Genomic DNA, 22979 nt, shown 5'->3' with positions numbered 1-22979 from the left:
TCCTGTCACTCCATGCCCTTGTCCAAAGTCCTGTCTCCACCTCTCCTGGACCTCTGCCGGCTCCTGGATCATGAAGTGTTTGCCCTTGAAAGGACTGGGCTGGTGAGGGGATGTGAGGTTCCATAGCTGGGGACACAAACACGGTGTCAGCAGGAAGAGAGGTGACAGTTCTGGTCCCAGGGCCAGCAGTTTGCAGGAGGAGCATCCCAAATCCCTGAGGCACATGTCAGCTTGGGTAGGAATCATCTCATGTCACCTTTCTAGGAATTCCTTGGAATTCACTGTAGGCTGCTGTCTGACTGCCAAGGGAGTGTAGAGGATGACCGAGAGGAAACCTGCAACTTTCTAAGGATTAAAGCCAAGAGAGCAGCATGGACTTTCCTCTTCTCAGAAGAAATGACCTTGCTGAAATCCTAAATTATCCCTCTGCTGTGTGCCTATGCTCCAGCTCACACACAGAATTTTATTGTGTGATACCTCTTAGAAACAGTGCGGTGAATGTCCAGTGCCACTGAAATTGTGGTATACAAGTGGCTAAACTCGATTTGAATCAGAAATCATAGGTTTTGTCCTGCAGAGTCCTAAAAATCCACCAGTGGAAGGCAAGGTAGCAATATGAACATGTTCAAAGACAAGAGTTCAGGATTAGAGTTGCCAAGAGGAACCTGACTCAGAGACAAACTGCTTTTCCTAGAAGGAATGAGGAGCTCTTGGAACTGTCAACAGATGGCTCATTCCAGACTCTGCAGGCACAAGCCTTAGGAAGTGCTCTGGTGTGAGACAGGTACCTGCCCTCCTCACTGACAATCCAGAGGCTTTAGAATGGGAAAATAGGAAATGAGCCAGTTTCTGACACTGTTTCCCAGGGACAAGCTCTGCAGCATAGCCCTGATGTTGTTTATTCAACAAAATCAGGGGCGGGAGTTACCAGATTGAAAAGAAACAAAAGGAAAAAATCCAAATCTGATTTAGGGGTAGTAACAGAATGATAAAGTTCAGTACATCAGAGTTTATTCCTTGGGACCAAGGCAACGAGGGTCATTCCATGGGGAATACAGGAACAGGACTGAGCTCAGGGCCATGCGCTGCAATACTTCTGGCCGTCTCTGAGGTACCACATCTCCCAGTGCCACATGTCCAGAAGTGCCTCACAGAGCTGTCACCTCCACCACAGTGTCCCCAGGGCCGTGGCTGCCCTCGTCACTCCCGGCTTTCTCCTCAAACACCCTCCGCAGAGCGACTCTGACGGAGCGCTGGAAGCGCCGCCGCCGGCAGCTCCCCACCAGCACGTAAATCACCGGGTTGAGGGAGCAGTTCAGCAATGCCAGGAACAAAGAGGGGTCTCCTGGGAATAAATCACCGGAAGCAGGGAGGTTGAGGAAAACCTCCACACAGAAAGGGATGCCTAAAGCAAAGAACAGCAGGACGTTGAGCAGGATGGCCACAAAGAGCTTCCCTGGCTGCCGCCTCCGGGAGCCACAGCGTAGCCTGAGGAACAGGAACAGGTTGGAAACCAACATCATCAGGGAAAAAACCACGCAAATGGCGAGGGCTACACCTGCAAGGACACTCTCAGAGTCTTCAGTGTAAGTGGAGGTGAGGTAGAGGAAGGAAACAAAAAACCCTGCGAGGACCCAGAGGGCCCCGCTGACGACGCCCGAGAGGTGCCGAGGGCGGTGGCAGCGGTACCAGATGGGACAGAGGACGGAGACGCAGCGCTCCACGCTGAGGGCTGCCAGCAGCCCCAGGCTGCTCAGGTCAAACATGTGGCACGGGAAGCCAAGGACAAACACAAAATGCTCATAGTGATGAATAAAAGGAAGCAAAGATGTGCAAAATGCTACTAAGGTCAGAAAAGCCAAGAGAAGCAGGAGAAAGAGGAGGAGCAGGGAGAAGTCAGCAACAGCCAGATTTAGGATGTAGACTGTGAAAGGGCTCTGCTTTGTGTGGAAGCCCAGGAACCACACGACCACCCCATTCCCTGCCAGCCCACAGAGGGAAATCCCCAGGCACACCCCTGCAAAGACAATCAGGCTGTGGGAAATGCTGGAGCACTCAGATCTGATTAAGTCCTCCCAATCCTGAGATCCATAAGTGGTGTTGTTCAGGGTGAAGTTTGTTGTGCTGTTCTCCTCCATGGTGAATGATCCTGCTCCCAGCAGCTGCCTTCTCCCTTTTCCACCACCTCCTAGGGAGAGATGGGGAACCAGAGGGAAATAAGGGACATCAGCACTCCCAGCATTTCCCATCTGTCCACACAGCCCCACGCCAGCCCCAGGAAGAACCCCCACCCCTGCAGTGCCCAGGACAGACTCCCAGCCCTCCAGCCCTGACCCTAGACAGGAATCTCCCACCAGGCCATCCCTGGACTCCTACCTCCAGTAGGAACAGCACTGTCACAGCAGCACCGGGAGAAAGGATTTGGGGATGGCTGCTGGAACCACTGGCTGTGCTTCAGCCTTGTGCCTCGTGCCTGGGTGCAGCCCTTGGCCCAGAGATCACATCCCATGGTGATGGAGCTCCCCTCACAATCTCCCCACATCAGTGACAGCTTCCCCTCACATGGACAGAGATCTTATCAGGAGGAGGTGGCCACATCACCCCCTTCCTCTGCCACTTTGCAGTGTCATCCCACCCTGCAAGGGGCTTCTGGCTTTCACTGCATGTGCCAGGTGGTCCATCCATCAATGCAGAAAGGGATATAAGTCATTCCCAGGGATGGAGGATGGCAGAGGGGTGAGAGAGATGAGCCAGAGACCTTCAGGAGAGAGAAATCACTGATGTGCTGACATGCAACAGCACAAGTTGCTCAGTGTCTCTAGTGACATGTAACTTGTGCTGGAAGACTTCTTCCAACTTCATTCTGGGAGAAGCTTCCAGGAGTTGCACCTTTTTCCATCTCCCTCTCATGGATGGATGCTGAGCCTAAGTTTTCTCCTTGTTTCAAGTCTTTCTCTAGCACCAAATCCTGAAGCTCCAGGCCGGACACCCTGGAGAGCACATGGACCTTGTGTATTAACACATCCATCAGTTCTGGGGATGAGAAGCACAGGATACAACTCCAAAGGAGATGGAAAACACATGAAAGAGGGGCAGAAAATAAGCACTAAAATGCCAGTCCCCGTGCTGTGAAGGGCTGAGGGTGTGTGGCAGGAACCACTTGGAGATAAGAGCACTTTGGCAGCACCATGTACCCCACAAACCTAATCTCTGAGGAGACACATGCCCAGCAGTGGTGATTAGGCTGATGATTGGGATTAGACAGGATGGGATTAGAGGCTGTGGGCAAAGCCCTCGTGCAGTCCCGTGTCTGGGCACTAGTGATTTCCCACAGCAAGTGGACACAAGGACAGTGCTCATCCCCTTGGCTGCTGCTCAGGGGCTCTGTTGGCATCTAATGAGGTCTGGAATTTCTGAGGGATTCAGAAAACCCAGTAATAGCTGAATGGATCATAGTGGAGTACCCCTTCCATGGACAGGATCTGCCCTCACCAGAGGAGGGTTTTGACCCAGGATTCCCAGCACCTGAAGGGACATAATATTATCTGTGCTGTCCTCTCATTTTAATTGTTTTTGATCCAGTAAATTATTAAAATTCAAAAGTCTGAGTGCTTGCATTAGTGGGATCATAACAGATCAGCAGCTCCTCATGAAGAACTGGGGGGAGGAGAGGAAGGCAGTGACATGGCCACCTCCTCCTGATAAGATCTGTGTCCCTGGGACATGTGAGGGGAAGCTGTCACTGATGTGGGGAGATTGTGAGGGGAGCTCCATCACCATGGGATGTGATCTCTGGGCCAAGGGCTGCACCCAGGCACGAGGCACAAGGCTGAAGCACAGCCAGTGGTTCCAGCAGTCATCCCCAAATCCTTTCTCCCGGTGCTGCTGTGACAGTGCTGTTCCTACTGGAGGTAGGAGTCCAGGGATGGCCTGGTGGGAGATTCCTGTCTAGGGTCAGGGCTGGAGGGCTGGGAGTCTGTCCTGGGCACTGCAGGGGTGGGGGTTCTTCCTGGGGCTGGCGTGGGGCTGTGTGGACAGATGGGAAATGCTGGGAGTGCTGATGTCCCTTATTTCCCTCTGGTTCCCCATCTCTCCCTAGGAGGTGGTGGAAAAGGGAGAAGGCAGCTGCTGGGAGCAGGATCATTCACCATGGAGGAGAACAGCACAACAAACTTCACCCTGAACAACACCACTTATGGATCTCAGGATTGGGAGGACTTAATCAGATCTGAGTGCTCCAGCATTTCCCACAGCCTGATTGCCTTTGCAGGGGTGTGCCTGGGGATTTCCCTCTGTGGGCTGGCAGGGAATGGGGTGGTCATGTGGTTCTTGGGCTTCCACACAAAGCAGAGCCCTTTCACAGTCTACATCCTAAATCTGGCTGTTGCTGACTTCTCCCTGCTCCTCCTCTTTCTCCTGCTTCTCTTGGCTTTTTTGACCTTAGTAGCATTTTGCACATCTTTGTTTCATCTTGCTCCGCTCTACATAGATTTTGTAGTTGCGGTGGAACTCCTGTGCCAAGTGTTTGACCTGAGCAGCCTGGGGCTGCTGGCAGCCCTCAGCGTGGAGCGCTGCGTCTCCGTCCTCTGTCCCATCTGGTACCGCTGCCACCGCCCTCGGCACCTCTCGGGCGTCGTCAGCGGGGCCCTCTGGGTCCTCGCAGGGTTTTTTGTTTCCTTCCTCTACCTCACCTCCACTTACACTGAAGACTCTGAGAGTGTCCTTGCAGGTGTAGCCCTCGCCATTTACGTGGTTTTTTCCCTGATGATGTTGGTTTCCAACCTGTTCCTGTTCCTCAAGCTGCGCTGTGGCTCCCAGAGGCGGCAGCCAGGGAAGCTCTTTGTGGCCATCCTGCTCAACGTCCTGCTGTTCTTTGCCTTAGGCATCCCTTTCTGCGTGGAGGTTTTCCTCAGCCTCCCTGATTCCGATGATTTACTCCCAGGAGACCCCTCTTTGTTCCTGGCATTGCTGAACTGCTCCCTCAACCCGGTGATTTACGTGCTGGTGGGGAGCTGCCGGCGGCGGCGCTTCCAGCGCTCCGTCAGAGTCGCTCTGCGGAGGGTGTTTGAGGAGAAAGCCGGGAGTGACGAGGGCAGCCACGGCCCTGGGGACACTGTGGTGGAGGTGACAGCTCTGTGAGGCACTTCTGGACATGTGGCACCTCAGAGACAGCCTGAAGTATTGGAGACAAGGCCACTCCAAGCAGCATAGCCAGGCTTGGTCCAGTTCCCCAGCTGTGTTTATTCCCCATGGAACCACCCTCGCTGCCCCATCCATAGGGAATAATCTCTGTTGATGAAGGAAAGTCTGCTTAAATAGTAGGGCAAAGGGTGTTGGCTTGGTGATGATGGGATTTGGGGTGTAAGGCGGTAAGAGATGGGTGAAAATTACAATTTGGGGAAAATGGAGAGGAAAAAGAGAGAAAGAGAGAGAAAGAGCAAAGGGAAAAAATGTGAGAGGAAAAATAAAGGAAAAATTAAAAATACAACAAACAAGAAAGGAAATAAGCAAGAGAATGAATGGGAGAGAAACAGAAAAAAGAACAAAGTACATCAGAAAGTAAAAAATAAAGATTGAGAATGACAAAGGATTCGCTTGCACAGGAGAGATCAAGAAGGATATCCCTGGTGTGCTAAATCCCCATAAATATTTGGGTCAGTCACACAGGGGCTGTTCCTGCTCCCTCTGAAATCACTGGAGGAAAAGTTATTCACCCAAGCACAGCAGTGTTATAGCAAAACCAATCTGGAATTAGCTGTTATAAAATAAAATTGGCTTTTCTGTCCTTTTTCAGTAGAAACTGACTGGAAGGTTCTTCCTGTGCCTTAAATTAAAAAAAAAAAATTCTGAGTTTTCATTCTGTATGTTTTTATCAGCTGATAAATCAGATAACAACAAAAACAACAACTTTTAATACAATTTTTATCCCTTTTGGGGAAAAAATCAACAAAAAAGAGAATTCTGATCTTTTTAACAATACAAAAATGTCTGTTTGTCCCAGTGATAAAATAATTTGAGATATCAAAAAGAGAATATTTTGAACATGAATTTGTCAGGTTTTTCAAAGAAAATTACCCACATTGACTTTTTCTAATAATTTTGGTTAAAAGAATAAATATTAGGTAGTCTGATAGCACAAATAATCCTGTTTGGCCCCTCAAAGAATTTGGTTTAGAGAATAATTTGTTGAAAAATCATGGTATTTATTTACCTTGTTCTGTTTCCTGTATTTTTCCCACTATCCTTTGATTTATTTCTATTGGTAAAGGAGATTTAAAAGCCATGGATTCTGATGTATCCTTTTAAAGGAAGAAATTACAACCCAATGCATGATGTAGATAAATGCAGAGATTCTGCCAAGGGCTGGAGGAAATTAAAATAACATGCAACAATATAATAATATAAAGTGCTAATCTCCAGTCACATATTTCTTTGAAATGCAAGACAAGCGAGGATGAAACTCAGTGAATAAATTTTTAAATCAAGTCGGAAGGAGTTGGAGCCCTCTTCTGCTCTGTGGTGTGGAAACTTCCCTGGTTCAGGGAAGAAATGGACTTGGTGGATGTGAATCTTTTCAGTCCTTGAAATGCTCACATTAGGAAGCCCAGAATGGCTCTGTGAGCCACAAAAGGCTGTGTGTGTGCTCTGACATGGCATGGGAATTCTAAGTTAAGAGGGGTAGATGGATTCTCCTTCCAGGAATTTTATGTCTGCTTCCAACAGGAGGATTGTTGGTACTGATCTCATTTTCAGAGATCTGAGTGAAAAGCAACACAGAATTTATGAGTTTATGAATGACAAGGATCAGGAATCCTGAGCAGGATTTCTTTGATGAAGTTCAGACACCAAGACACTTCAGCCTTATCAAATGAATATTATTCAAAAGCCACTGGAAAGAAACAGGAACTTTTAATGTGTCCTAAATACAGGTCAGGTAAATTCTGTGGCCCAGGTGCTTATGTGCCATATGGGGCACTTAAAATAATGACCAAAAGGGGGTCTTAAAATAACAGGGACTTAAAATTATGACCTAAAATACCTACAAAGAGAGTACTGAGGGTCAGGTGAGATGAACTTTCTCAGTACCTCAGAGTTCTTCAGTTCTGCCAAGACATTCCAGGCAGGATTTTAGGAGGACATGGTTATCGTGTCCCGCGTTTCCCGCTCATCTCTGTCATCCCCTGAGTCTTGGAAGGCCCTCTGGAATGCCAGCCTGAGGGTGAGCCTGAATTTCCGATCCCTGTAGCTTCCCACCAGGAAGTAAATGACGGGGTTGAGGGTGCTGTTGACGCAGGACAGCACAAAGCCAATCTCTGGGGAATATAGGAACTTGTGGCCCAGGAAGTCCAGGAGGATGAGGACACTGAGGGGCACGGCGAAAATGAGGAAGAGGAGGATGGTGAGCATGATGACGGTGAAGAGCCGGCCCGTTTGGAAGGGCTGGGAGCTGCACTTGACCCGCAGGAAGAGGGTGAGGCTGAAGAGCAGCATGAGGGGCGCGCAGACGAGGAAATCCAAGGCTCCGATGGCGATGAGCAGGCGGTGGCAGACCCTGGGAGAGGGGCGAACGGTGCACAGAACATACCCCAGAGTGTTCAGGAGCAGGGAGAGGGCCCAGAGCAGGCCGGACACCACGGCAGACAGGTGCTTCGGGCGGTGTGTCCGGCACCAGATGGGGGACAGCACGGACAGGCAGCGCTCAATGCTGATGGCCGTCAGCAGGTACAGGCCCGTGCCGTACATGAAGAGATCCAGGAAGAGGAATATCCCGAACTGCACCCCCACGTTGAACTGCATCAGGTACTGCACGGTCTCCACGGCGATGCACAGCAGGTACCCGAAGTCGGCGGCCGCCAGGTTCAGGATGTAGACGGTGAAGTGGTTCCTGCGGATGCGGAAGCCCAGGTACCACAGGACCAGGCCGTTCCCCACCATCCCACAGGCAGCACTCAGCAGGCAGAAGCTCTCCATGAACTTGAGGACAGCGTAGGATGGCTCGGGTTGTCCCACAGCCCCGCTGTGGTTGGTCCCAGGAGCGTGGATGGCTGTGGTTGGAAGGACGATTGGTGTGGTTGAGGGACTCATAATGGGTGATTCGGACCTGGGAGCAGAGAGGGGAGAGGTGGTAACTCCAGGGTGACTTTTCTAGAGGGGTTCCTTGGTTTTGTTCCAAGGCTTTGTAGCTAGAACTTGACTTCATGGAATCTCAAAATAATTTGATTTGTAAGGGACCAAGAGCCTGGAGCAACAGGACAAAGGGTGAAGGCTTCACACTGAGAGAGTGTGGGTTTAGATGGGATATTGGGAATAAATTCCTCCCTGGGAGGGCGGTGAAGCTCTGGCACAGGTTGCCCAGAGAAACTGTGGCTGCCCCATCTGTGGAGGTGTCCAAAGCCAGGCTGGAGCAAACTGGGATAGTGGAAGGTGTCCCTGCCCATTGCAGGGGGTTGGGACTGGGTGATCTGTAAGGTCCCTTCCAGCCCAAACCACTCTGGAATTCTGTGATTCCATTGATTCCATGAGAACAACTGGTAGTTTTTTACATTGATGAGTGATTTCTGTTTTAATAAAGTGCCATTTGATGTGGTTCTCCTGGGTCCCATGTACAGTAACAAATAAACATTTTGGTCTGGCAGAGCCCTCAGCTTCTCCCTCCGAAACTGCAAGAACCACATGTAAGAAACCACAGATTATCTCGTCCTCACAGGACATGGGAGTTGTGACTCTGATACCTTTTCCGCACCACTCCATGAGTTAAGTCACTTCCCCATGGAGTTTCCTTCCCCGTGGCACTGAAATCTGATTGAGAATCTTGGGGGTGAAAAAAAAATGGGTTTAACACCTTTTTTATGGTCTGATGAGAACAAATACAGTGGTTCTTCTGCTGTCTCCCAACCAGCTGTTAACTTGGACATGGAAGGCAGAGAAGTTAAAAAGAGGATAAGAACAAAAAAAATGGGGTTTTCTGGGAAGATGTGAATCACTGAACCATGTAGCCAGCATGAATCCTCTGTTCTCTCTTTGTGGTGCAGCAGCACACATGGAGACAGACTTCCAAAAGCACCCAGAACGTGACAGACTGAATCACTGCTGTTCCATCCCAGCACCCCAGGCACGCTGGCCCCATGGACAGGGGGAAAAGAAGGGTGTGGTGCAGGGAATTTCAAGGCCAGGTTGGATGAGGCTTGGAGCAACCTGGGCTAGTGGAAGGTGTCCCTGTCCATGGTGGGGGTGGGACTGGATGGGCTTTAAGGTTCCTTTCAGCCCAAATTATTTGAGGATTCTATGATTTCCTTTAGGGTTGATTGAAACCAGGGGAACTTCTGGCACTGCAGAGCTTGATGATCCCATCCTGAGCTCTTATGGCACCTTGAGCACTTCTAACATGAACACTGTGGAGAGCAGCCCTGTGGCTGTTCTCCCTCACAGCTGCTCCAGGGGTGGCCACAAATGATCACATTTTTGCAGAAATTAGCAGAAACAGCCTCAAGTTCAGTGCAGTTTTTCTGCTGCGAGAACAGAGGAAGGCCCAGTGGTTAAGTGGTTTCCTGGCTTCTGTGCAACCAAATTTCCACTCGATCTGAAGAGAGTGTGAACATTTGAGTGTCACCTAAGTTCTGTCTCAGCCCACTGCAGCCTCCACAGGTGCATCTCTCTCCACTGGGGATTCAAGGAATGATGGGTGGTAATTCCCAATGTTAAATGGCTTTGTGCCATTGATCATGTCATAAAATCATGGAATGGTTTGGGTTGGGAGGGATCTTAAAGCTCATCTTGTTCCAACCTCCTGCCACAGCCAGGGACACCTTCCACAGACCAGGTTGCTCCAAATCCCTGCCAACCTGGCCATGGACACTTGCAGGAATGAGGCAGCCACAGCTCCTCTGGGCAACCTGTGCCTCACCACCCTCACAGAGGAGAATTTCCTTCCAAGATCTAATTCAAATCCACCGTCTTCCAGTTTAAAACAATTTCCCCTTGTCCTGTCACTCCAGGCCCTTCTCTAAAGTCCCTCTCCAGCTGTCTTGGAGCACCTTTAGACACTGGAAGGTGCTGTATGTGCATAAAGACTGTCAGGACCAGAAATGGCTGCAACGGGTAAATGACAAAACATCAATAGCTTTGCCTTCTGCTGTAACAGAAGTGATGAAATCCTTCTCTTACTTCTGTAGACCGTGGAGAAAAACACTGCAAAAGTCACTCATGATTCTCATTTATTTATCATAGTCCCTTGGAAAGACTGAATTCCTGTTTCCAAGACACATTCAAGACGTGATTCCACTTCCTTATGTAACTAATAAGTGAAAACTCTCCTCAAACAGCAGCAGCCTGAGTCCAGGTGATCTTTTTCCTCCTGTGAGATTAAGCATCCTCCATGTGATTTGCCTGCAAATCCTGCCTGTGGTTCCTGAGGCAGAACAACCCTGACTGCACAAAGGTGCCTCAGACAGTGGACAGAAAGTTCTGCTGTTGTAATGCCAAGTCTCTGAGTAATGGCTTTTTATATTACATTTAGAGCAGTTCAAGAGCACTTGTACAGGGACAAGAGTCCCTGGAATGAAGCTTTCCTTATATTATTTCCTTATACTCCTTATATTATATCAATTCCTGACCTACAGCAAATTTCTGTCCAGCTAAGGAAATAAATTTTTGATCTTTTTTCCTCCACTGCTTTTGTTTCTTCTCTCTTCCCCAAAGCCTAACAAACCATCAGAATGCAATGCCAAAGACCCACCTCAGAATTTCTCACCTTTTTTGCCTTCCTGGGAATTTCAGCGCCTGTGCCCGGCAATGTTGTCCCCTGGATGGTGTGACATAGGGTGCAGCTCGAGTCCTTGTGTCATCCTGCAGTGCTGGGCTGGGCAGCCACTGTTTAAAAAGCCATGGTGTTTTCAGCGTGACCCTCCAGGCAGCCAATCACTCATGGGGGAAATACCTCCCCTGTGTGGGTATGATCACTCAGATTGGAACCACTTCCCCCTCCCCTCTTTGCAGTGTCACGGAAACATTATTTTTTTTACTACTTCTCCCTTCTTCAGCCATTCTTGCAAGAACTGTCCATACTTTGCACCGGTGTTGTGTCCTACTTGAGGCCCTGAGATGCTCTGGTTTCACAGCCCCTGAAGATGAGGTTTTATTGCTGCTCAGGTAGAGAAATTTTAAGTTCTCTCCCATAACATCTTTGCTGGGGGTTTCACAACCTCCCTCAGCAGTTCTCATTCCCTCCTGTCCCTGCCCAGTTGTCACACACCCACCACCACAGTGGGTCCTCCTCTGACCCACAGCCTCTCCCAGCACAGTTCAGCACCTTATGGGATCTCTACTGCTCCATCCAACCTTGCACCCAAACCTTCCACCTCAGCAGTTCCAGATGCCCAAACCCTGCTTGCGCTGCCCTCAGCATGGAGCTCTGGGGTCAGGAGCTCTTTCAGTGCACCTTCACACCCCAGAGGCTTTCAGCACAGTCCTTCAACACCTCAGCCACTTCCAATTTCACAAAATCCTTCCAGCCCCATGCCTTTCACTTCCAGTTTCACAACTTCCCCCTGAACAGCCCCTTCAGGCTCTTCCTCACCTTGTGTCTCCTAAACAGACAGAACCCACCACCACCCCCCCTACAACATCCCAGTCCTGTCCATGCACACTCCATGTCCATGAGCCACCCCAATCCAAAGGGTGTGGAAACAGAGAAAACACCTTTCTCCTTCCCTGACATCCTTACATGGAACTATCTTGTCCCTTAGTCCCCTGGGCCAGGGAAGTAAAGGGACAGGAGTGTGATGCCACCCAAATCGCTGCCATGTGTGTCAGTGGGCACAGGGATGGGCAGATCCAGCCCAAATTTGCTTAGCAGGTCAGAAATGCATTTCTACATCTTCAGCTTCTGTTGTCATCTGTTCTTCCTCTTCCTTTCGCAAAGATTGTAAGACTGTTTTTACTTTCTTACCCAATCCCATTTCCTGTAGTGGCATCCCTCATTAACCTGGCTAGCACTCCAGGCTATGGCATAAAATGACATCTAAATTAAGACTATTTTTATCCAGAGCACTGTTTAATTTCCTTGTTAATTTGAAGGTTTCCATTTTCTCTGCATGGATTGCTGGCATTCCATGTTGGGAGACATTCAAAATGCCTTTGTTGTCATTGGGCCATTTTGAATTTCAGTAAATGTCAGCAAAACAGAGGGATGGACAGTGGATGAAATAATTTATTGATGCAACTAAATCTCAAGCTGAAAACACACAGTACACTTCAGAGCAGTGACGAGTTGGAGTTGCAGTAATACACAAATTCATCAAATTCTGGTATGGTTTGGGTTGGAAGGGACTTTAAAGCTCCATCCAGTTCCCCCCCCCCCCCAGTTATGGGCAGGGACACTTTCCTCTATCCCAGGGTGCTCCAACCTATCCTGGAACACTTCCAGGGATGAGGCAGCCGCAGCTTCTCTGGGCAGCCTGTGCCAGGGCCTCAGCACCCTCACAGGGAAGAATTTATTCCCAATATCCCATCTAAACCCACCTTCTGTCATTTAAAGCCATTTCCCCTTACTGATTAGGTGACTAGATCCATTTCTTTCCAGAGGAAAGCCTGGAGTGGCAAAGGCTCAACTCAGCTGACTTCCACAGATGTACAAGAGCTGACTCTTCCTCCCCTCCCTTAGTTTCCCAATTTGTAAAATAAGGATTTTTTTTTTTTTACTTACTCTACTTCTCTAACCTTTGCTGAAACATTGCAAGTTCTTGCAAAAGGCCTCATTCCCTGAGCTACCAGTGATGAAATTTCATGGCAAGTAGGGATTTGGAGGGTCATCAAGAAGCGACCCAAGTCACCCTCTGTCTCTCTTCTACTTACTACTAGAAACCTTTCATATTATTTATTTTTTTTCATGAGGGCTTGTGGAGTTTTTTTTTTGGGATACTCAATGATTTAAAAATCCTCACAATTTTGTTGTTACTCACAGTGCCATACAGCCTAAGCTGTGGATCCAAGGTTTGGGAAACACACAAAGCATGGATTAATGTCAGTCTGGGAATGTTAACTTGACCAGGTACATCACACGCTTGCCCAGTTTAATATTCAGCTAATCTATTGGCTGTTCTTTCCAAGAATCATGGAATTGTTAAGGTTGGAGAAGCCCTCCAAGGTCATCGAGTCCAACCATTCCCCAGCAGTGCTACCACTAATGTGTGTCCCCAAGTGCCATCCCCAAATGCCACATCCACAGGTTTTAAATCCCTCCAGACTGATGGTGACTGCACCACTGCTCTTGCTAAACTGTGCCAGGGCTGCACCACGCTTTGGGTGAAGAAATTTTTCCTAAAATCCAATCTAAACTTCCCCTGGCAGGACAGGATTAATTTCTTCTCCTTCCCACCCCTGAGCATTCACACCTCCCTTCTCCAGCCCAAGAGCCCTTGAGCTGGGAGATTTCCTTGGAGAGAGTGGAGTAGGTCTATGTAAACAGGGAATTAACCCCTGGAGGAGGGAGATTTCCTTGGAGAGGTTTGAGGAAAGTTACTTAAAGAGTTTTTTTTCTCTCTGCTTCTCTTTGCTAGGCTGTGTGTGCATCCTTCAGTGCCCCTGCTCCCTCCAAGCAACTCTAACATGGGCAGGAAAAGCCAGGATACCCTTGGTGATAAAGGAAAGCAAGGAATTAAATGAGCTGGGATTAAAAAAGGCACCTCCTGAGCAAGTGTTGGAAGCTTTTCAGAAGCTGTTCTATGTTCTTTAAAGCCTCTACCAGGAAAGGGAGATGTTGGGGACATAAAATCTTACAGCACTTACACAAAAATTAGATCTCCAGACACAGAGGAGGTACATTTTCCAGGATCTTTTCCCTTTCCTCTTTTCTTTCCTTCTCCTGATTTCTTTTCCTCTTTTTCCCCCCTGCCCTTCCTCTTGACAAAGGTGAAAATACAAAAAGAAATTTCCCCTGAAGTTGTCAACCATCTCTGGCTCTCTTTGGCTGTAACCATGTGCAGAACTGGTTTTGCAGTCCCAAATCAGGTTATTGAATTCTTCTTCAATTAACCACCTGAGATTTTAGGGGAAAACCCTTGCAATAAGAGGATGGTGCAATTCCTTATCCTTTTTTCTTTAATTTATAACAGTCTACATTGTATTTATTTCATATTCCAACTGATTGCACCCCTAGTCAGTGACTGAAAAGATAATTTTAGAGGTATGATCTCCCTTTATCCCCTTTCTTGAGTATGTTTTGCCTCCTGTCAGTAAAACTGCAAGCACAGGAGAAGTCACAAACTTTCCCAACTTCCTCTTAGGCTTCACTTTTTTGAGTTTGAGAGCAATTTTGGTTTTTCTACATTTCAGCATTTCCTGTGGGTGCTTGATCAACTTTTTGCCTCTACAGGAGTTTCTGATTTTGCTCCATTTTAAAATTATAGAATAGGAGCCTGGATCAGATGGATCCAATGCCAAAGGGATCCAGTGAGTGGCAGCCCTGCCCATGGAAGTGGGGTTGGAACTAGATGGTCTCTAAGGTCCTTTCCAACCCAAACAATTCCAGGAGTCTATGATTCTATGGCTGTGTCTCATATAAAGCAAATTAAATATGTAGAGGGGGAAGAACAACAAAAAAACAAACTAAAACCAAAACAAATTTTAAAAGTACTTGTTAAACTTAATTCTAATTCTATGTATTTCTTAGAGTGAATGCACTTCTGATAAAGAATTAATTTTTAAGAATGAAAAAACTGATGAATCATTTTGTCTTTATCGTTCCACATTTCCAGGCTCTGCACTGCACATTGCCCACTACATTGGCACGGAAAACTCCAGCAGCATGAAGGAATTCATCCTCCTGGGCCTCTCAGAGAACCAAGGGGTGCAGAAAATATATTTTGTGGTGTTCCTGCTTTTCTACACGCTCACAGTGGCAGGAAATCTCACAGTTCTCACTGTGATGAGCAGCAGGTGCCTGAACTCCCCCATGCACTTCTTCCTCTGCCACCTTTCCTTTGTAGATGTCTGTTACTCCTCTGTCACAGCTCCTCAAATGATTTCTGGCTTCCTGGTGGAAAATAACACCATCTCCTTTGCAGGTTGCATAGGGCAGCACTTTGGGCTTTATTTGTTTGGCTGCACAGAGGTTTTCATCCTGACAGCCATGGCCTACGACCGCTGCATGGCCGTCTGCTTGTCCCTGCGCTACCCTGCGTTCACATCCCACCGCCTCTGCGGCCGCATGGTGGGGGTCTCCAGGGCGGGGGGCTTCCTGCATTCCACCCTCCAGACCCTTCCCACCGCCCTGCTCCCTTTCTGTGGCCCCCACAAAGTCACCCACTATTTCTGTGCTGTCCACCCCCTGCTCTCCCTGGCCTGCGCTGACACACGTGCCGGGGGCCTGGACGCGGTGGCCAACAGCGGGGTCATATCCCTGAGCTGCTTCCTCATCCTGGTCACATCCTACATGGTCATCCTGGCTTCCCTGAGGGGCCAAACGCTGGCGAGGTGGCACGAGGCCCTGTCCACGTCAGGGTGATCCTGTGCCTTGGGCCCAGCACATTTGTTTACATCCACCCATCCAGTGGCCTGTCCGAGGACAGGAGCATGGCCGTGTTCTACACGTTCATCACACCCATGTTCAACCCCCGCACCTACCTCCTCCAGGATGGGGAGGTGAAGGGAGCCATGAGGAAACTGTGCAGGAGGAAAGTGGGAAGCAGAAATGGGAAGGGGTAGAGCTGTGGTCATGTTCCCAAAGGATCAGAGAAAATCAAGCATGTTTTCTTGTAATTTCTTCTGTGACAATGCCCCAAAATGATCCTTTCAAAGAACAGCTGCCTGTTGGCTCCTGCTATTATTAGGAAGGCACTAAAAGTTCTTTTTATGATGGGAAAAACATTGGGAATTCTGGCATTCCCTTCCTATTCCTTGTCAATGAGCACAGGCCCACACCAAGGCCTCCTGAGCAGTGGCAATATCAGTGCTTAAACATGGTTAAAAATACTAAAAATTCTGTCCAGGTAGAGCACCCCATAAGAAACAAAAAACCAAAAAACCCCTGATATTAAGAGCTAGTTGGGTGGTTTGCTGATGAAGGAACAGCAGGGGAAACTTCTCCCCTTCGCTCCTACTTCAGCAAATACTTTCTGCCCTGTTCCAGGCCAGGCTGGATGGGGCCTGGAGCAACCTAACCTGGTCTGGTGAAAGGTGTCCCTGACCATGGCAGAGGGTTGAATGAGATGGTCTTTAAAGTACCTTCCAATCAAAGCAGCTATTCTGCAATTCCATAATTATCCTATAAGTCAATCTAATTCACCTAACTCTGCCCAAGACAGCATTAAATAAAATAAATGTCTTTTTAAATGCTTTGGAGGTGAGCAACTGTGGGGTTTTTTTAGAGGTCTCACTTCTGGGTGCTGCTGAGCAAATATTCACCCACAGCTTATGGAAGGTGTCACCGGAAACAGTGTCAGGCTCCTCTACCCTTTGCAAAGAATTCTGACAAGAATGTCGTACTTGAGCTCAAAAGTTGCTTCTGTGCTTTACAGTGTCAGTAAGAATACCTGCTGAGCGAGGAAGGCTCTCCACAAATCTTTGTGCATTTTTTGAAAGGATTTCCTGACTTACTTCTTGTTTTAAAGTTGTGAGTCAGGCGTCTAAGGGATAACATCAGTGATATTTCTGCTTTGTGCTGTCAACGTGTAAGTTAGTAAGAAATAAGATTGTAGATGAGAAATACTGGCTTAGGACAGAAAGCAAAATTTGTATCCATTTACATGAATTTATATAAAATTTATATAAATTTTCATAATTTATTTATAATTCTTTATAATTTATATATTCTATTGTATTTATCTATCAAATATAATTTTATAATTTATATATAGTAATTCAAAATGTATAATTTTAAATTTTGAATAAATTTGTATAATTTACATGTAATTTTTAATTATTTACTTATTTGAATTTATGCAAATTAATTTACATGAATTTATATGTCCTATGTAAGGGACATCTTTATCTGATGTCTCTCTCCAGGGATCACCCTAATAACTACCCAAGGAACAAGTTTAGCTCCTTGCCCACTGATGATTTCTGACAAAACTCCCTTTGCCTCTGGGATCTCATTACTCCTGACAGCCTTGTGCTTCTGTTGTGTGATTTACTTGAACTATTTCTGCTACAGAAATAATTGTACTTCAAGATGCTCTGGGAGGTTGGTTTTTTGTTTGGTTTTTTTTTTTTTTTCTTGTAATGGGAAATACAGAAGGTTGGGCTGTTCTTTTCAGGGCTTAGAGCTGGCAGAGACGCAGAGCTGCTTTCATAACTTCTGAGCAGCACCTTGCAGAGAGTTTCTCACGGAACTGAGAGGTTCTGAGGGAACCCTCTGAAGTGGTTTGGGGAGGTTGTCAGAGGAGCGACAGCAAGTGAGCTCTGTGGAAGCGTTCTGGGATTGTTCCTTTGTTTTGCTCAGGCCCCACTGAAATCCTGCATTTGCAAAGCAGCATTGCTGGTGAGTGACTTTTGGGAGGTCTATTTTGTGACTTATGAGAAAAAAACATTAAAAAATCAGTTCCAGATTTAGAATCCCAGAATGGTTGGGCTGGAAGGCACCTTAAAGCTCATCTTGTTCCGATCCCCTGCCACAGGGGATTGGTCAGGTTGCTCCAAGCCCTGTACAGTTTAGGCTTGAGCCCTTTCAGGAATACCAGACACTTCTGATCCTGGTGTTCTGCATGGGAATGCTGTAAGGGTGGATTTGTGGGTGTTTGTCACTAAAGCAGCAGCATCTCGTTCACTAGCCCAGTGTCACTACAAGTGTATTTATGGGTGTTCCACACCACAGCCAGGACCTGGGGATTATTTCTACCACCCGCCTCAGCTAAATAACCTGAGCTGGTTTTTACACATGTCAGTGACTCATTGTGGCTTGGATTTCACTGTCACTCCTACAGGGAAACTGACATTGTCCCAAAAAGACAGCAGAAGAAATACAGTGGATATTCAGCATAGCAGAGGACAATGTGTGTGTCCTGGTAATGTCCCCTGTCTAATGATTTGGGCTTTTAGATGTTTCAAGGCAGCTTTATTCAATGCTGTTAGCATCAAAGACATCTGGTTTCTTACCTGTAGCCTCCTGCTTGCTGAGTTATAAACTCCTTGGCAGAAATGAGCAGCGAAAGAATTTCCTGGAGGGATTGTAAATGGACAAGTGCATTCCTCTGCTGGTCCCACTTTAACCTCCACAGCACAGTGAGTGTATCTGTCTACTGAAAAACTTCTAAAATTCCTTTAAAAATATAAAGGTAGAGAAACCATGCAGGGTTTTGCAGCTTCTGCTGTGTTACAAACCCCAATTTCTCCAGTGAGGAACTTCCCAGACCTGGTTTCTGTGCATGTATTCCCAGTTTCAGAGTGGATAAGCGAACTGGAGAGCCCCTTCCTCAGTTTAGAGGAGTGTCATTAGGATCAGGACATGGAACAGCTCATGCTTGAGAATGGCAGCATTTGCTTGTAGCCACTTCAAATTTCCAGCAGGTAAAAGGACAGCACAGTATTTTTCCAGCATTCACAGCTCTTGTTATCAGAGAGCAGGATGTGCTGGAATCACCATTCCTGAAGGGATTTAAAAGCAGTATGGATGTGGCACTAGGGGACATGGTTTAGTGGAGGACTTGGCAGTGCTGGGGGGAGGACTGCACTCAATGGGGGCTCTTCCAACTTTAAGAATTCCATGATTCTGTGATTTCTCCCTGACAGACTGTGAGCACACCAACCATGATGCAGGGAAATAGTGGTCAGAGTGAGTTCAGGGGAGAAGGTCAGTGTGCAGGGGTGGGCCAGAGACCAGAATAGGGACAGAAGAGGGGGTAAGTGCAAACTCTGCTTTCTGTCATTTGTGACATGACACTGTGCTTTTTGCAGCAGCAAATGCATCCTGCTCACACCATCCATGAGCCTTGGAGCTGTAGCACATTCCCTTCCCTTCCTGGCCACCCCTCCACCTGTGCCATGGCAGCCTGAGCTGCAGCGATGGCACAGGACAACTCCTCCCGGGTGACTGAATTCATCCTCCTGGGGCTCTCCGACACCCGGGAGCTGCAACTCCTCTTCTTCACCCTCTTTCTCCTGGCCTACACCATGGTCCTGCTGGGCAACCTCCTCATCATCGTGACAGTCAGGACTGACCCCAAGCTCTCCTTGCCCATGTACTTCCTCCTCTGCAACCTGTCCTTCATCGATATCTGCCTCACTTCTGTCACCACCCCTAGGGTGCTGGTGGCCCTGCTCTTGGGGCACAAGGCCATTGCCTTTGAGGGCTGCATGGCCCAGCTGTTTTTCCTGCACTTTGTGGGTTCCTCGGAGATGTTCCTCCTGACGGTGATGGCGTTCGACCGCTACACGGCCATCTGCAGGCCCCTGCACTACACGGCCATCATGGCCCGCGGGGCCTGCTGGGCGCTGGTCGCTGCCTGCTGGGCCGGGGGCTTTCTGCACTCCATTGTCCAGACTGTGCTCCTGCTCCAGCTGCCCTTCTGCGGCCCCAACACCATCCACAGCTACTTCTGTGACGTGCCGCCCATCGTCCCCCTGGCCTGCACTGACACTGCCCTCACCGAGTGGCTCATGGCCTCCAACAGCGGCCTCATATCCCTGGGCTGCTTCCTGGTGCTGGTGGCCTCCTACGCGCTCATCCTGGCCAAGGTCCGGGCCCGCGTCTCCCAGGGCAGCTGGAAGGCGCTGTCCACATGTGCCTCACACCTGATGGCCGTCACCCTGCTCTTCATGCCCTGCATCTTCACCTACCTGCGGCCCGCTGGGGCCTCGCCCGCCAGCAAGTATGTCTATGTCATCTACACGATCTTCTCCCCCATGATGAACCCCCTCATCTACACCCTGAGGAGCAGCGAGGTGAAGGAATCCATGTGGAGACTCTGGAAGCGCTGCAGAGCCTTCTGAGACAGGCTGGCTTGGCACAACCCTGGAGTGACACCCAGAGTCACACCTGGAGTCACGTTCCTACTCCACTCCTACACAACGATGACTTAGTGGCTAAAGCCCACAGACTTCAAACCATGTAAAAAACATTTCTACACACATATTGCTGTTAATATTAAAAATCCATGCGGAAAACCCCAAGCTTCCTCAACACTTTCACTCGTCTGGGATCATGATTTTCAAATAAATGAATGAATCCAGGGTGAGGCTTGTCTCCCTCTCTGACATGCTCTTCCTGTGCTGTGACAGCAGATGGCAGAGGCACATGCACTGAGTGGCCCCAAATTCACCCACTGACACTGGAAGACAGAGACGGCGCAGGTTCTGCTTGTAGGGTTTCCTTTAGACATATAAGAATATTTTTAGTCATAATTCTCTCACAGAAGTGAATTATTAAAATCATACAAGGCACAATATATAGAGGAAGGAGAGGGAGCGGTGATGGACTCTGGACAAGGGCATGGAGGCAGGACAAGAGGGAATGGCTCCACACTGACACAGGGTGGGTTTAGATGGGATATTGGGAAGAAATTCTTCCCTGTGGTGGTCTGGCATGGGTTTCCCATGGCTGCCCTGTCCCTAGAAGTGTTCCAGGCCAGCTTGGATGGGGCTTGGAGTAATGTGGGATATCAGGGATAGTGGAAGGTGCCCCTGCCTGTGGCAGGGTGGTGGAATTGGATTGTCTATAAGATCCCATCCAACCCAAACTTCCTCTGTGAGGGCAGCAGTTACATCACCAAATCCATCAGGAATAGAAATTCAGTGGCTGTCATGAGAGGAACACCTTCAATTTCTTTGTGTTAGAATGATTTAGGATTGGATTCATCCCACCTAAATAAAATCATGGCATCTCTGCGCTGGGAAAGGCCCTCTAAGATCATCAAGTCCAACCATTCCACAGGGCTGCTCAGGCCACTACTAACTCATGTCCCCATGTGCCACATCCACACAGCTTTTAAATCCCTTCAGGATTAGCCACTCTACCACTGCCCTGGGCAGCTTGTTCCAGGGCTGGAAAACTCTTCCCATGAAGGAATTTTTCCTAATATCCAATCTAAATTGCTGCACAGGAAGTGAAAGGATTTCCACTTTGCCTGTCTCTCCTCACCTAAATTAGCCCTCACTCCCACACCTGTGGGAAGAGGAGGATCAGGACCTTCAGTGAGTCATTGATTCTTCTGGTTAAAAGAGATTTCCAAACATCCTTGTGCAAATGAGATTTGTTTTCAATAGTGAATTTCTACTCAGGATCATCACAGAATGGCTTGGGCTGGAAGGGAACTTTTTTTTAGTATTAGAGAAAAATGTTGAAAAATTAAAATGTTTAGGTCAATTAGGGTAAATTTCAATTGAGGAAAAAAATTTATCACTGTGATAATTTTTTTTAACATTCCAATAAAGCTTTTATAAATATTTTATTTACAAATCAATGCAAAGCAAATTGGAGTTCTGGTCCAGTTATTTTGCTGGTGTCAATTTGTTCACCAGGTATAAACTGGAGGCATCAACAGTGAACTGATTTGAAATAATTGCTCCAATTTTCATAAAATAAATAAAAAATCCATATTTTTGGGAGCTGGGATTTCAGTACAAGGGTCTTGGAGCAACGTGACCCAGTGGAATATGTCCATGCCCATTGCAGGGGGTCGGAATGGGATGAGTTTCAAAGTCCCTTACAACCCAAACCATTCTATGAAGACAAACAATTTAATATAATTGATTTTTCTCCCCTGGAAACATCTTGGGATGACTGTAACAAGGCCTCAGATGATGCTGTTAAAAAGTTAGTGCCTGACAACTTGCAAAGGTGCAGCTTTGGCAGCTGAGTTTGTCCCTGTGTGCAAATTGGCTCCACTGCGCACCATTAAAATCCCGAGTTCTTTCTCTCCTGGAAATTATCAGCTCTGTGAGCTCATCCTCAGATTGATTGCCTTCACCTAGAGGACAGTGAAAAATGGCCTCAAAGGGGAAAAAATCCTTTGAGAACTGGCAGGATCTCTACAATGCTTTTGTTAAATCCCAAGAAGCCTGAAGAGATCCCAGGCTAATCAATTTTATTTAAAGACTACGAGACTGAAATACAAATGGACAGCAGAGAAAAGGGAGCATTTTCAACAGACTCTAATCAATCTGGGCTCATTATAGGCATTCCTAGATGGAAATCTCAAACAATGACAAAGCTGGGTAGTCCCAGAAGTGGACAAAAAACAAATCACTTTGGTTGTATTACAGCAGGGATGGCAGGGAGGAGTAGGCAAGAGGGGTCTAATCCAGTACAACTAGTGCACATCTGGATTCTGCAAATAGAGATATTTTTGTTGTTTGTTTTGATTTTTTAATGAATTTTTATAATAAAATATAATGCAATACAACTTTTATGTATTAACCCTGAGGCAGAACACTTATCTCAAAAACTATCCTGTGTTTCTACTTCTACAAAACCCAGCTAAGATTATCCCTGCAAATAAGACACTTAGATGTGGAGCTGAGAGCCTGGGTGACTGGCACCTTGATGAGGCCCAAAAGAAACATTTAAGATTTATGAGGGGAACAGAATCACAGAATGGTTTGGCTTGGAAGGGAGAGGTGAGGGATGGATCTATTTTCTGTTTCTCTTTCTGGCATCTGGGTTTATTACAATTTTTTTTTTTATTGCAAAACTCCATGGGAAGAGTGATGCCTGATGGTCCTTAGGCTAACTGCAGCACACAGGAAAAGGGCTGGGCCATGGTGATTTATTCCAGCCACAGGTCTGAACTCCCCTGGCAGGACTGGCCTGTGCTGTGTGACCTCTGGGGAATTCCAGTTTATACAGTCCTAGAATGGTTTGGGTTGAAATGGACCTTAAAGTTCATGTTGTTCCACCCCCTGCCATGGCAGGGACACCTTCCACTATCCCAGACTGCTCCAAGCCCCATCCAGCCTGGCCTTGGATGCTTCCAGGGATCCAGGGGCATCCACAGCTTCCCTGGGCACCCTGTGCCAGGGCCTCACCACCCTCACAGGGAAGAATT

At 47.7% G+C, this 22979-nt stretch overlaps 5 protein-coding genes across 7 annotated transcripts; 3 read left to right on the top strand and 2 right to left on the bottom strand.

Annotated features, from left to right (window-relative positions):
- Positions 1-869: 869 nt before the first annotated feature.
- On the bottom strand, positions 870-2541 carry LOC119701756 (mas-related G-protein coupled receptor member H-like). The gene is made up of 2 exons (XM_038138850.1): positions 2377-2541; positions 870-2188 (listed from the first exon to the last, which is right to left on the bottom strand). The coding sequence occupies exons 1-2, from the start codon at positions 2507-2509 to the stop codon at positions 1149-1151; spliced, it is 1173 nt and encodes a 390-aa protein (XP_037994778.1). The 5' UTR covers positions 2510-2541; the 3' UTR covers positions 870-1148.
- Positions 2542-4105: 1564 nt separating this feature from the next.
- On the top strand, positions 4106-5798 carry LOC119701832 (mas-related G-protein coupled receptor member A2-like). Its single transcript, XM_038138982.1, has one exon. The coding sequence runs from the start codon at positions 4150-4152 to the stop codon at positions 5137-5139; it is 990 nt and encodes a 329-aa protein (XP_037994910.1). The 5' UTR covers positions 4106-4149; the 3' UTR covers positions 5140-5798.
- Positions 5799-5887: 89 nt separating this feature from the next.
- On the bottom strand, positions 5888-10903 carry LOC119701593 (proto-oncogene Mas-like). The gene is made up of 2 exons (XM_038138452.1): positions 10751-10903; positions 5888-8101 (listed from the first exon to the last, which is right to left on the bottom strand). The coding sequence occupies exon 2, from the start codon at positions 8083-8085 to the stop codon at positions 7129-7131; it is 957 nt and encodes a 318-aa protein (XP_037994380.1). The 5' UTR covers positions 8086-8101; positions 10751-10903; the 3' UTR covers positions 5888-7128.
- A 3891-nt stretch (positions 10904-14794) lies between these two features.
- Positions 14795-15702, top strand: LOC119701560 (olfactory receptor 4S2-like). Its single transcript, XM_038138357.1, is given in 2 exon segments — positions 14795-15497; positions 15500-15702. Coding segments are annotated over 2 exon segments (897 nt in total). The 5' UTR covers positions 14795-14803.
- A 1685-nt stretch (positions 15703-17387) lies between these two features.
- Positions 17388-20099, top strand: LOC119701559 (olfactory receptor 4D5-like). 3 transcript variants are annotated; one of them, XM_038138354.1, is made up of 2 exons: positions 17388-17479; positions 18892-20099. In XM_038138354.1, exon 2 carries the CDS (start codon positions 19000-19002, stop codon positions 19924-19926), a length of 927 nt encoding a protein of 308 aa, XP_037994282.1. In that variant the 5' UTR covers positions 17388-17479; positions 18892-18999; the 3' UTR covers positions 19927-20099. The 3 variants fall into 3 exon arrangements, with proteins under 3 accessions (XP_037994282.1, XP_037994284.1, XP_037994283.1); XM_038138356.1 differs by lacking the exon at positions 17388-17479 and adding an exon at positions 18113-18219 and having other exon boundaries at positions 18895-20099; XM_038138355.1 differs by lacking the exon at positions 17388-17479 and adding an exon at positions 18120-18219.
- Positions 20100-22979: the final 2880 nt, after the last annotated feature.

This window comes from Motacilla alba, chromosome 5, assembly GCF_015832195.1.
Source record: "Motacilla alba alba isolate MOTALB_02 chromosome 5, Motacilla_alba_V1.0_pri, whole genome shotgun sequence".
Taxonomy (NCBI): Eukaryota; Metazoa; Chordata; class Aves; order Passeriformes; family Motacillidae; genus Motacilla; species Motacilla alba.
Note: the sequence above shows the minus strand (reverse complement) of the source record. Positions and strands in the feature narration are given on the sequence as shown.